This window comes from Ruditapes philippinarum, unplaced genomic scaffold (genome assembly GCF_026571515.1).
Source record: "Ruditapes philippinarum isolate M1 unplaced genomic scaffold, ASM2657151v2 ctg1483_1_1_1_1, whole genome shotgun sequence".
Lineage (NCBI taxonomy): Eukaryota > Metazoa > Mollusca > Bivalvia > Venerida > Veneridae > Ruditapes > Ruditapes philippinarum.
This window is the reverse complement of record NW_026856964.1, coordinates 122428-136600: the sequence shown is the minus strand read 5'-3', so window position 1 is coordinate 136600 and position 14173 is coordinate 122428. Positions and strand designations below refer to the sequence as shown.

Below are 14173 nucleotides of genomic sequence, written 5' to 3'. Positions count from 1 at the left end.
TAACAAAGTTCAAAGTAGGTCAGCTTTAACTGACCTGTCACCGCAGGTTAATCAGGACCAATACTTTCTGTCACTGTCAAACATTTGTTACGCTGTATTATTTTCATTTGCTTCTTTCCGAGATTCTTTTATAAAAGAATTATCTATTTAACTAAAAGAAAAGAATTATCAGGCCGCTGGCTTTTTGCAGCTGACATGCCATTAGTATAAACCTAATCTTTATGATTGGCCGAATCGATAATTTCTTAATTCATGAAATACATTTTAATTGGTTGATTTAATAATTTCTTCTTTTAAAGTGTGTATTTCCATTGGGTAACTGTTGAACTCATTTTAGATAACGATTTATGTTTTAATGAAAAAATATATAAATATAGTCAGACAGTATACATGCAATGTTGCCGCAGTTTTCTACGGTGAGTTTAAATGCACATATATAGATGTTATTTTAACCAGTTGGAATTGTGAAAGGCACATTATGCCTCCTAAACATTTTTTTTACCTCTTTCGAAAGGGCAAACATGAATTTTATAATGTTTAGATAATAGTTTTAAAGAATGTTAGATACCTGTTACCTGAGGAAAGTTGCGAACAAATGTAAAATAATTTGTTATAAAGGTAGCAAAATGTAAACATAGTAGTATTTTGACTTCCAGACAAAAAAAAAAAACAAACAAATTTACTATAACCGTACTAATTGCCATAAAAGCAACAAATGAAATGTTTCATGTAATAGGCCAAGAGAAAATTTGTGCATATTATGACAGTACGTGAAAATTACAACGCTATTTAGAAGTAAAAATAAAAGCATTTCTTAGGAATAATGGGCCTTTAATAAAAAATAAAAATAAAAAACAGAAAAATGAACTTCGTGTGTTTGTGCTTATGTTATATAACTATAGGATTTTTAGATGAATAGGTCTAGATCTAAGGAATAAACATGTGAAACAAAAAGAAATAAAAAAATATTAGACGAAGAGAACGCCCAAAACGACGTTTGAAAATGTTGCAGTCTCGGTTTTTGATTGAGCTTGTTCATGGACAGAAGTGGTAATAACAAGCTACCGCCTAAGACCCCAGTACCAACTTCAGCAGAATTCAACATTAAAACACGAAAATGGTGAAAAAGAATTTAGAAACATGTATACAGATGAATTCATACGGCGATTGTAATGGAATCTTCAATGAAATACATTAGTGCCATATTCCATGAGTTGACAAAAAAAAAACAAAAAAAACAATGGACGGAGCTAAACAAAAAAGAACTTTGAAAGGGGATCAGAGGGTCAGACTGGTATATATCACAGATTAGACGTATTCAAGTATAAAAACTTCAACCACCCAAGCCAAAAATGGACAAATAGGAAGAACTTACATTACCATAAACCTGTACACAAAATAATAATGTCGTGTTGAACGATCTCCAAGGAATAATATGTACGGGCGACTTTATTTACCGCCTCCTCACAAGGATTCCTTAAGATGTGTCCACCCTTTTTCCGGGAATGTTCTAGCTTCAGTAGTGACAGTCTGGTAAATCTAGTAATCTTGTCCGCCTACAGCAATCTCAAGACATGCACCACTAGATTACAAGACTGTTGAATGATAAGCTAGATCAATGGCGGCATCATGAATTGCATAAGGGTTATATTGAAATATTCCACAACGCTTTATGACTAATTGAATGTTCACAGGTGTTGCTTACCTCATGACGTGTTACTTATTTATCGGCCTGCTGACTCACATAAACTGCAATTCAATCAAATTCGAAAAGAACAAAGCATGAATCGTCCTTCGGTTTTAGCAAAATATAGAAAAACGGAATCCCGAAAGAAAGCCCAAAACGACTAAATTAAAAATACTGCAGGCTCGATGTGATTAGACCTGTAATTGGAACAATTGGAACAACACGACGGAAATATAAGCAAGATAATGCTCTGCTCTTATGTTCACTCTATTGAAATAGTAAAAACTAACTCCCTAAAGAAAGCCCAATTCGGGATAACTGACAATGTTGCAGGCTCGACTTGATTGAGTCTGTTGACCTTAACTGGTTAAACCTAGTGACTATCACCCGATATGAAAATAGAGTAATTACTACATCGAGAAGGAAGAATTGGTTCCAAATGGTCATGTAAGTTTGTGTCAGATATTTCGGTATTTGATCAACAGAATATCATTGTTCAAATATTTCTGACCCTACCATCAGTGCTGCCTGCATCAAAGTAATGAGGATAAGATATGAAGAGCAAATGCATTCCACTCTACTATAATAATTACTTCTTTGAGACACTGATACTTGATACTGTGCACCCACTAAGCACCTGCAGTTTCCTTTGGGGTTTATATTCAATAATAAGGCATTTTAAGCAATCATGTAGATGTGAAATGGCTTTTTCTTTAGGTTTTATTATTAGTACTATTTTAGACTTCCAATGCTTGTGTAAGAAAGGTTCTTGTTCCTGCGTTAACATTGGCTGTTGACCTGACACAACAATGTGAATTTTTCCATTTACCTTTTGTATAGGTGTATAGGACCCAATGTGTCTATCAATCAAATATCAGTCCATTCAGTAAGATATTATGAGGTCTTTTTTCTGACAACATCGGAGATCTTGTTGAGTTTTGGTATGCAAAATTGTAGATATGTCAACGAAAGAGTCAAACGCCTCCTACCATCTGCGGCGGCGGAATTGCGTCTTTTTATCAACATAACGGTCTGTTTACATCCATTCTTATTTGATATTCTCTGTTAAAATTGTATAATGTTTAGTATACGTATGTCTTCACATTTATGTCTTTCTTTTATCTTTGCTGAATATACTGCGATTCTACGGCTATCATAAAGGTGGTTGTTCAAAAAACACAAGATCAAAGTGTAAGGTTACTACAAATCCTAAAACTAATTTGTATTACTGTGTGAACCTGCTTTTACAATTCCTTCAATAAGTTATCCTCCGGACACAGTCTATACATAATTAAGGATATAATGCTGTATTCAATTTGCAGGAAAAAACAAACAAATACTGCTCTAAAACCAGACATATTTAGCTTCACAAAAAGCTTTTTTTTAAAAAATCGATTAAGTTATGATGGAGAAATAAGTTGAAACATTGCCTCGGGTGAACTCGATGTAAACCTTTTTACTTTCATTTTCGGTGTAAAACAGTGTTCACTCCTGTTAGAATAAGAAAACCCAAGTAAAATGTAGCAAATCAACAAGCATGCTCTATGTTTCTACCTGACAGATAGTGTAATAACTAGAGTGCAGGTAACTAATAATTTTATGGGTATACGAATTTACTCATTTGGAACAGAAAGGTCTCCAAACTATGATACAATTTCTATTTATGCTGCACCTAATTTAACTATTCTGATAAATGTGGATATAATCTGTATACTCAAAGCAAGCATTTTTAAATATTTTACTTATCCTGAAGAAAGATTATAAAACATTAATCTCTTTAAATAAGTGAAGTTTGATTGAAACATCATTGGCAGTTAATTCGTTATATTTCTAATAAGCATTTATTTATTAACTTAAGGGATACAATTTAAAAATAATAGCATGGTAGAGTCATGGCCCTTAGACACTGAAATTCCACTAATTGGTTTATATCACTTAGTTTTTTTTAATTCTTTCAGTACTTTTTTAAGTTATTCTTTAGGCAAGTGTGTGACGGACGGATGTACATCTCAACATTAAAGGATGACTGTTCTTTGATCATGTAGAGGCAATTTTCAATCACACACACGCGCACACACACATGCACGCATGTACACACAAGCACCAACACACAAACGCGCGAATAAAAATTAAAATTATCACTTTAACTAGCGATTTTCTTTCTTTTTAACTAAGATTACAGAAGACATTAAGCTGATTAACCGTAGGATTTTGACCCAGACGAAGGCATTACGGACAAGGGAAAGACTAAATGCTTTCTATTCGGAACGTATATTGAATAAACAGAACTTGGTTTTAATTTAAACTCCTCTCTTTATATAGGGCAATGGAAAGGGCAATGTCGTTCCAGAATTCTGCTTTTGCACATTTGCATTTTATTGGGATAATTTCCATTTGTAATGGTAAATGGATGTAGATTTTATAACGTCGTTAAGCAAATTCAATGAAAGAAATAAAGCATGGTTGATAAGCTCGCAGTCTGCTAGCTGTTGCGTTTAATTTAGCAGTACATTAAACACATACTTTGTGTCATAGTCTGCTTCAATCATATCCATAAATTATTTGGATACTGGATCAGCAATCAAAACGAAATGGATAAATTATGTCATAAACTTAAAGAAGGACAAAAATACTTTATCGCACACGTTTTAGTGCAATAGGGGACCGTAGTTTTTTTCTGCTTAATTAATCCGGCTCGAATGCATTTAATGTCTCTTTATTCAGAAAGCATGTGTTATCATGGATCGACGCAAAATATTCCTCACCTACATTTATAATGGTGGCCCGAACAAATTTCAAGAATTTTTTAAAACTTTTTATTACAAAGCATAGGTTTATTTGAATATCAAATAATATTCAATATATACAAACGGCCCGAAAAGTAAGACATTTCAACAAACGTATTCAAAAAGAATGCTTTAATGGCCTTTAATATAGTTAAATAAAATACAATATGATACTTAATCAGGTAATAGAAAATACATTTAATTACAAAGAGAATGATAAGATATGTTTTTAGATAATATTTTTTTAAACATACAGTACTAGAAATCCAACTGGCAACCTCACATGATATTGTTTACCATATTTTAACCATTGACTCTAAACATCCCAATGAAAGTAAAACTCCCTTACGATAAGGGCAAAGGATAAATGTTAACCAGCAAGACAACTATATACTTAATTAACAGTACCTTTTCTAGAGAGAGAAATTGGAATTCGTAAACAGTATAAGTAAAAAAATATACATAAATACATACAAATACCATACGATAATGATTCAGTTAAGAGAAAATATAAAACAAATACAATGTTATGACAAAACAAGATTGGGAAATTACATTTTTATCTTCAAAGAGGATGATAAAAAGAAGAGGTTTTTACCATTCATTTTTAAAATACCGGTATAGTGATACAATAATTGAATAATAGCTCGGTCCTCCTTTGAAAAGCCTGTTAGATGGGCCGCCGGTATGACAAAATAAGTGTATAAATTGTCTTAAAAACAGACAGACAAATTTGACATTTACTTCTACAAATGAAGTTTCTATTTAAACATCATTTTCTTGGGAAGGATTTTTATCTTCCTGGAACTGTTGATCATACCATTAACTAGAACAGCAACAAGAAGTCCAATTATCAATGGACCGCATGCTGCACATAAAGAAGCCACTATTTGTCCTTGAGTAGTTTCCGGAAACATATCGCCATAACCCACGGTTGTCATTGTTATAACTGCCCACCAGAACGCGCCTGGAATACTTTCAAATCGTGTTCCATACTCGTCACCAGGAATTTCAACGGTATATACAAGAGTTCCCCAGAATACAACAAGAATGAATGAAAGGAAAGTAATAAAAATCAACTGCCCAAAGCAAGACTTTAAAGTGTACACGAAAACGTCCGTCCCTAGCATTACCTTAAAATGTTTAAAAATTCTCAAAAGACGGAGGATACGGAATATTCTCAAAACACGAAGAAACATTAACGACTTATTAACCGCTACAAGATTTTCAATGATAAAAAACAGCCATTCTGGTAGAATAGCCAAGAAATCTATTATACCAAGGAAAGACAAAATGAAGTTTTTCCTGTTTGGTGAGTACAACAGTCGTAAGATGTATTCTACAGTAAAGAATAAACAGCATACTAAAGATATGATGGTAGCCTCAAAAAGTACAACGGGTTCTTCAGTGATTTTATCATAGGCACGGTCCACAGTGGTATTGGTTTCTACTGTTTGAACTGTTTGCAAATATGGCGTTGTTGCAGCAACGAAAATCACTACCGACAGGAACATTAACAAATATGATATCCCGGCATATATCTTCGCCCACATTGACGTTTCCGGGTTGCTAAGAATATTCCAGATTTTGTTTCCCGTTCCAGTGTGAGGAGACATATTTCTGTTTTCAGTCACACCTGCTAAATGTCCAATTGTAGAACAGGGCTGAAAAAAAAGATAAATATACATGTATCTCTTCATGAAAGAAATCAAGTGTATATGATTACTAATATACATTTGTATATGTGAATATATAAAGTTTTAATGCTTTAAGAAAACGCATATGGTAAACTGTTCTTTTGTGTTCATATTTTAAAGTATACAAATCAAACATTTAATTGTACAATACGTGAATATATTTGGAGGGTCACAAATATAAATCTGTGTTCGACCTAAAGTGCCAGTACTCGTAAGTTGTATAACTACATGTGTTTATTCTCTAAGGAAATAGAATTTGCATGGCAATGGCCAAATGCACATAACTTTTTAATATAGGACAATTGTATCGACAGCTATAGTTTCCATTTTGGGAATTAATTGGTTGGCACATGGTACCATTTAAAGTCAATGGTAATAATATATAAATAATTATATTAACATTTGTTGATGAAACATTGTCATGATTGTATGTATTTGCTCTGTCCCTATTCGAGGGTGTAAAGGTGTGCATATATAGGAATACATATAAGTACCAATGGAACATCTCCGCTGACAATCACTTTCAAATCGGGAGTCAAGCCCCAAAACAGGAGTTCATTCCTTACAAGAGGACCATCGATATTTGACGGGATAAAGACCTGACCAGTTCGTAGGTAGTTTAACACAATCTGAAACAATGAAAAATACACACATGCACATTTTAAGTTGATAATTTATTACAAAATTCACTTTGTCATTACCTAAATTGTCAGAACAATATACAGGGATTTGTGCCAATGCAAAAGAGTTTTTAATATGGACAATACAATTTGGTGGAAACAACCTTTATTAAAGTGTACTAGCATATGGCTCAGACATTCTAGAAATCTTTCTCTGGTGTAGTATTCAATAAATAGTATTAATATTTTGAAAAACAGAAAGGTATGCCTTTATCCATTCCCTTAAAAAATTGTTAAGGGATAGACATTAAAATTCAAATAAATTGATGTATATATTACTGCCGTCAGAATAGCTTATCCAAATACATCTGCACGACAAATATCTAAGTTGTTACTTAATGCTTCTGAAGAAAAAGCAAAGGGTTATGTCACGTGACATGAAAAGACTCTTCTCATCTAAGAGCATCTTTTGCCAATCAACTAATGATCACCAATACCAGAATTTTCATAAAAGTAAACACTCAATGTATGAGATCAGTTGCCACGGGGACATTTGGCTTCGTATGAGCTAAGCGGGCGAAAAATACTTTAAATGACCTTCCTAATTTAGGAACAGTAAGAGGTCACTTGTGTCAATGACACTGGCACTTCAAATAGATATTTACACTTTTGCTCATATATTTTTTGTCAATTAATATACTTATGTTTTTTTTCATAATTGGCATGCAGGTATGAAATATGTAGGTTGATATCTTAGGTAACCCTCTAACTTTGTGTATAGTATGGGGTCACTAAGGTGATGGTCAAAACACTTTCGTTTTGTTAATTACTTTTTTGAAACCTGCTCCGCTTCGTTTCCTTAAATTTGCATATGGCTTATTACAGATAGATGTAATTAATGTTTTATAGTCTACATTCTGTCATAACCGTGCTCTGGATTCAGTATCTTATCCAGCTCAAAATCATGACGCTTTCAGTACTTTACTCTTGGTCATTGTCCAATACAATCGTTATCATTAAAACAAATATAACTTTTAAATGAAACCTAATATGTCATAAAAGATAACCCGTTTAATATTCATTTAACGGAAATATCAAGCATAATATATTAAGATGGAATAGCGTGCCAACCTTAAAGGCATCCGGGTCTCTATCAACGAAGTAATCGTTTTTCCCAGGTCTATGAATTGTCTTCAGAAAACTCTCATCTCTCAGAGGACCGCTCTGTATTTGCATAATTGTAGATCTGTAACAAAACGATAGATTGTCTAATGGGTACTAAATTATTATGTATTGGTTCTTACAAAAATATTTTTCTTATGACATCTACCATATCCACTTGTGGCTGAGTTGTTGTCTTTATGTTTAACACTACGTGATCGTCAGAGATGATTATGTGGTTTTGAGCTTCTTGAGTCTATGCATCTCTTTGTTCCAGCAGGTGAGGTTGTTTTAACCCCTGATCCTGTGTTCGAACAAGATCAAGATCAGGATCAAATTAAAAAACTGTAATATTCATTGTTTATGCTATAAGATGAAATATCTAATATCAATTTGAGAAAACTTGACTTGCGATAGAAAGTTTATGAAATTTTAGAATAAAATTGTTATTTTTGCAAGATACAGGTATTTTACAGTGGATCAAAATATTGATCCTGATCGTAAAATTGATTCTTATTTTGATCCGAATAGTTTTGTATTTGTTTTGTTATTTGTTGATTTTATCCCAAAATAGTTTGGTTTCTTTGCAAAATAGCATTTTTTTGCGTTTTGAATATTTACCATTTAATTCTAGCAAAACACGATTAATTTTAGTAACATAAAACAATGAAAATAAAACCAGAATCATGTCGTGCGCCGTAAATCCAAACCATTACTCTGACGATAATATATATAAATATGTCGAAAAATATACAAAAATACATTATAACATGATTGGCATAATAAAGTATAATTATGTTCACTTGCTAGTAAAATGTTACAACGTTTTGAAATGATGTCTCAAACAAACATATTGTATGAACAGTTCAGACTCGGTTCATTTGAGATAAACGTAAAAGTGCATCATCTCTCACGCACCCTAGCACCGGCTTAAGCGTTATTTAATATTCAGCGTGCAGGAATTAATGATCTAGAAGGAGATGTTAAATAAACAACACTGCAGTAAGTGAGGTACAGGGCATTTTTTAGCTGTCACAGGCCATTTGACACGCGCTGACATGTTTTACTATGTCCGAGGAAACTGTAATTATGAGTAACACACGTGTCACTTTGTCTTTGACCTCCTAACCTCTGGACCATCTAAAAGAATTGATCATATTTAAATGATATTTCACAAAATGTCGCTTTAACCTTGGCATTTAACCTTATAACCTCAAAGTAAGAAGTAATCCCCTGGTCCTGGACAATGTCCCGACAGTTCGTACCTTAAAAATGATGGGTTTAATACCCTTTAGGAATTAATCGGACAATATTTTTACACGGGAGTTCGCTGTTACTTTGACCAAATAACTTAATGACCTCAAAATCAAAAGGGGTCAGTTACACACTATTGTCCCTACTATGCTGTACACATCTAGGCTTTTTCAAGTTAATGATCGAACACAAACTGTCACTACGACATGGACATCGGACCTAATGACCTTATCATCCTCTTGCCATAGACAATGTCACTAGTACGGTTATTTCCATTCGGACAATACATAATTATATTTCCATGAAAAAACACAAAAAAATGTACCTGTATGTTTCGAATACGACTCCTCCAATATTAAAGGTCAGCGTTTCATTTCCAGAATCATTTCCGTCCAGTAGCCTGTTAGTTTCTTCAGCAGAAGACATATTGTTTTCCAAACTCAAAACCGTCACTAAAATATCAATTTGTAGTATCTCAAAACATGTCCCAGGTATTGAATTGGTCAATGTACATTATGTTCCAGTTGCTAACCAACCAAATACCTACGATTGGTATATAAAATGAGAAAATTACTAAAATATCACCAATACATTGCATGCGTTACGAGTAATATCGTTGGATGCTATCAAAAGGAAACAGGTTATTTTCAAATGTCTTATTTTTTCGTCAGATGTTCACAGTTCATCATTTGATTTTCAACTTTTCATTACCTAGACCAAATACTAAGTATTTTGTTTATTCTGGATCTTGAATTTTGAGAGGCTTTCCTGATTATATCAAGTCTGCTACATCTGTAAACAATTTTAAAACCTTATACTTGAGATTTTAAAACACATCGGTGTATACAAGTTGATGGCCTCGTTTGAATATGTTTAATTTATATTGTGCCATGTTATGGGTCTCATGAAAAATGAAATGTTGTTCAGATGAGTTCTGTTGTTAAATAAAATTTTAACATTTATTTTTTTTTATTGTTTTATACATTTTAGTATTTTGACTTCAATACAAAATACTAATTCACTATAACTATACCAATTGCTAAAAGAACAAAGATAGTTCATCTATATGGCTTATAAGTATTTATTTGCTTGGAAACTGTAACAATTAAGATACCAAAATATAGAAAGTTTTTGAGAAATAAAATGAAATAGAAATAGCATTTCTGAGGCATAACAGGCTTTAACGAAAAAGGCTTACTAGCTCCATTATTTCTTTCCTTCGAAAAGTGGAGCTGTTTAAGATTTATAGATTTTAATAATTTGCTAATTTCTTTCTGGTTTAATGAAAATACATTCAGGAAAGAAAACGAACAAGTATTGTAAAAAGAAAAAGAAAAGAAATAAACATAAAACGAATTAGATATCCTATTATTTTTCCACTTATTCCAGATACCTCTATATTTATTGAATAAATGCTGCAAAGCGATCAAATGCCAACCCATTCATAAGAACACCTGTTTCATAATAGAAACCTAGGTTAATATTTAGAACAACGTTCTGTTCTATTTATTTCCGTGGATTCTATAATGTACATGTATATAAACTATAAACCAGGTTACTTTGATGCAGTAGGGTTACATAAAGGTATTACAATAGTAAAATAAATAAAACATTGTATCACAAATCATACTCACATAAATCAGTCAAAATTCCACAAAACTTAGGGGTCCAGAAACTGCACTCAATTTTTTAAGCTTTAAGCACTCTGCAGTGATACATAGGTCGATCAATAAAAAAATCCACAGCGCATGCGTAGCGTTTCTGCTTCAAGGTCGCGTGAATTCTGTATAATCGTACACTATACTTGTTTTTTCTATATCAATGTTTACCTGTTGATTATATTTCAGATTAAATTGGGTAACAACATGTATCCCTTAATTGATTCTGAACGGCAGACATATTTTCAATCAATATTGACTTTATTTTCCGATGTATAATAAAATATAAAATTTAATATTTAACGTAGATCGTCAGCAAACATGGACAACGTTTTATAGTTACATTTATCACACACCCGTGCCGATTTGGCGACTCCGTAAATATGGTATTGCACGCCGTGCAAATATTTTGACGTTACGTCATTAGCGTTATACAAATATAGCGTAAAGACGCGCTAAATGTTAGCGTTATACTTTAGGCGCGTCATTGAAAAATGACTCTTATTTCACATTAAACGGTCTTTAATTTAATTTAGGAATTTAATAGAATATTTAATTAGTGTATTTTATTAATTGAACTCGTTGAATAAAATAATTTATGCTCGCCTGAGGCTCGCATAATATAATTTTATTCAACTCGTGCAATAAATTCAGTATTGAACTTACACTCATTTAATATCCTCTATGGAGTGAATATTTTGAAGAAAAAAATGTACATACAGTAGAAAATAAAGCTTTAAATGGCCCTATATACAACTAAAACGAAAGTTTTTCGTCAAACTTTGAATAAGAGCATCGAACACAAAAGTAACACTAAATTTATACCAATAAATCGAACAATAGGCGACTTTAATTGAGCATATTTACATTTCAGAAAAAATGGTACCGTCAATTATTGTATATATTGAATAAACGTACATTTTTACTTTTCTTCACTTATCACAAGAACCTCACAAAATGTTTTGTTTAACTGTTTTCCGTGTTATCCATGTTTGATGACGTTTTGTTTTCGTTTATTATCCTTAAAGGTGCATGCCTCCAGATAATCCAAAAAATTTCAAGAAAATCAATCTTGAGAAAAATGTAATAAATTTTATGTAAAGTAAACAGATGTTTGACTTTTACAGTAATAATTTACATTTTAAATGCGTTTTATGACTGATTTGCAGTATTAATCACAATATTTCTACTGCGTGACTAACACAGTAAGAGTTATTTTTGGCAACTTTTAGCCTCTAATTGGTAATTTTCGTGGATTGTAAGCGAAGTTTGAAATAATGAAAATTGTTATCTTTGATCACTTCACAATATTTCACTTTTACATACAGTTTCAAATTTTTCATGAAAATAAGCATGAATCTAGATGCATGCTGTTTTAAATACAAATGGGCTGTTAATTAGTTACGTTTCTCAAATCATCTTAATCACGTTTCTTAATCATCTTGGTTCTTAGAAAGAAATGCATTTTGGAATCAATTGTAGTTCTTAACAACATAATAATGTTCATACATCTTATCGTATGTTTATTGAGAATTTCATTTTGCCAATTACTTTTCAACGCATAATTGTTTGTAAGAGGTTTTCATATAGTTTTTTTTATTTGCATAGTAGCAGGATGAATTGCTTTGAAACTTTGCATTGTGTTTTTTGTTTATTCAACGATGAATTCAAGATGGCGGAACGCGCGGAGAGCAATAAAATGGCAGATTTTCTTACTAGTATATGGCGTTATAGTAGCTTTCAAAACAATTATACGCATATAAATATATTAATGTAGTATAATTCTGTTTGCGGACTGTAATATACCTCTCTTTTAAAAATCAGTGAGTCGTGATCTGTCTGAAATTTTGTTTTCATCATTACCTGCAGGTGAAACGAAGCTGTTTCATTTTATCAACATAAATTATGAATGGATTCGCAAAATGATAATTTAGGTAAATTAAGTATGTAAGCAAATCTAAGACTATTTATTAAATCTACTACTGTAACATTAAATGTACAACAAATCGTCAAATGTGTCATAAGATAAAATATTGTTCCTGGGATAGAAAAACAAAATTTTCTTATATATAGACAAATGAATAAAAACGTCTTGCTTTGTTTCACTTTAGGAACCTCGAAATAGTGCATGCAAAATTGTTTAGAGAAACTGTATTTTTTTTAATCGAGTTTTCAATCAAGTGACATTTATTGTCGTTTTTTAATTTGGTTTTAAGTAATAGTGATACTCTAACGATGATAACTTATTTCTGCGATATTCTTGAAAACTATAATATTATAGAAAATATTTTTCAACAATGAATGAATGAATGAATGAATGAATGAATGAATGAATGAATTAATTAATTAATTAATAATTTAATGATTTATATATTTATTTATTTATTCCAATTTGAAAAATAAAGAAATCCAGAAGTCCCGGTCAATCTTTTACTTTGTATCATGTAACAATCAAATACATATTTAGGTAAATCCCTCACGTAATTTCAACATAACTGATATGATAGTCTCCCTTGCATCAAATATTTACAATTCTGACAGCATCTATCAAGTGAATTGTAATGTTTCTACAATGTATGAGCTTGACTTTATTAATTTCTTTTAATTTTGTACATGACAAATAGTATAGTGTTCTGAGAAGTGAATTACTTTGTTATTAATTACATAGACTAAATGATTCCTTCTTGAAAAATGCTGCCCTTGATAGCTAGGTGTCGTAAATTGTGGAGTGCCCGCACCGTAGAAGCAAACAGTTGGCTTATGTGTTATCATCTACAAAGGCATAAACGTTCCAATCAGATGGAAATATAGGTTTGTGCTTATCAATTTATTTGCTAGGGCAATTAAAAGGGTACAATTCTGCAATTGTCATGACAGCAACATATTGTGATGCTTTGTATTCAAATTTTCATATTATGGATGGCTTTGTGGTGAGGATTAGTAAGTTGTAAAACGCGTAATATGATTGCACTGTTTTTCATTATCCCTATTCTATAATACAAATGTATATTCTCTTTACTTTTATCACTGTCTCACGCAAAAGACGATTCAAGACTTGATTTAATTAGCTTAATATTCTGCGCGGATTTCATTCTAATAAAGATATAAGTGAACGTCTACTCTAGAACCTTGTAAATCAAGACTTTTTCATTGAACTGCTACTGTAATAGGTGCTAAAACCGCCAAAAATGCGATTGAGTTTGTGTAGCAAATGACTGATCTACAATTATATATGTCTATATATATTATATATATATATATTAAAACGTGATGAATGTTCCTTGTGCAGTGTTGAAATATATAAAATTAT

General features: G+C 31.9%; 1 protein-coding gene across 1 annotated transcript; it reads right to left on the bottom strand.

The window, feature by feature from the left end:
- Nucleotides 1-4527: 4527 nt before the first annotated feature.
- On the bottom strand, nucleotides 4528-10966 carry LOC132748283 (potassium voltage-gated channel subfamily C member 3-like). The gene is made up of 5 exons (XM_060737852.1): nucleotides 10840-10966; nucleotides 9531-9657; nucleotides 7922-8036; nucleotides 6665-6799; nucleotides 4528-6137 (listed from the first exon to the last, which is right to left on the bottom strand). The coding sequence occupies exons 2-5, from the start codon at nucleotides 9629-9631 to the stop codon at nucleotides 5235-5237; spliced, it is 1254 nt and encodes a 417-aa protein (XP_060593835.1). The 5' UTR covers nucleotides 9632-9657; nucleotides 10840-10966; the 3' UTR covers nucleotides 4528-5234.
- Between the last annotated feature and the right edge of the window lie 3207 nt (nucleotides 10967-14173).

Bases quoted from the DNA above. Each gene is read 5' to 3' on its own strand.
- LOC132748283 (XM_060737852.1), bottom strand. From the start codon at position 9,631: ATGTCTTCTGCTGAAGAAACTAACAGGCTACTGGACGGAAATGATTCT. The intron at 8,037-9,530 runs GTACATTTTTTT...GTTTTGTTACAG, and splicing joins GTCGTATTCGAAACATACAG to ATCTACAATTATGCAAATAC. The intron at 6,800-7,921 runs GTTGGCACGCTA...TCATTGTTTCAG, and splicing joins GAGACCCGGATGCCTTTAAG to ATTGTGTTAAACTACCTACG.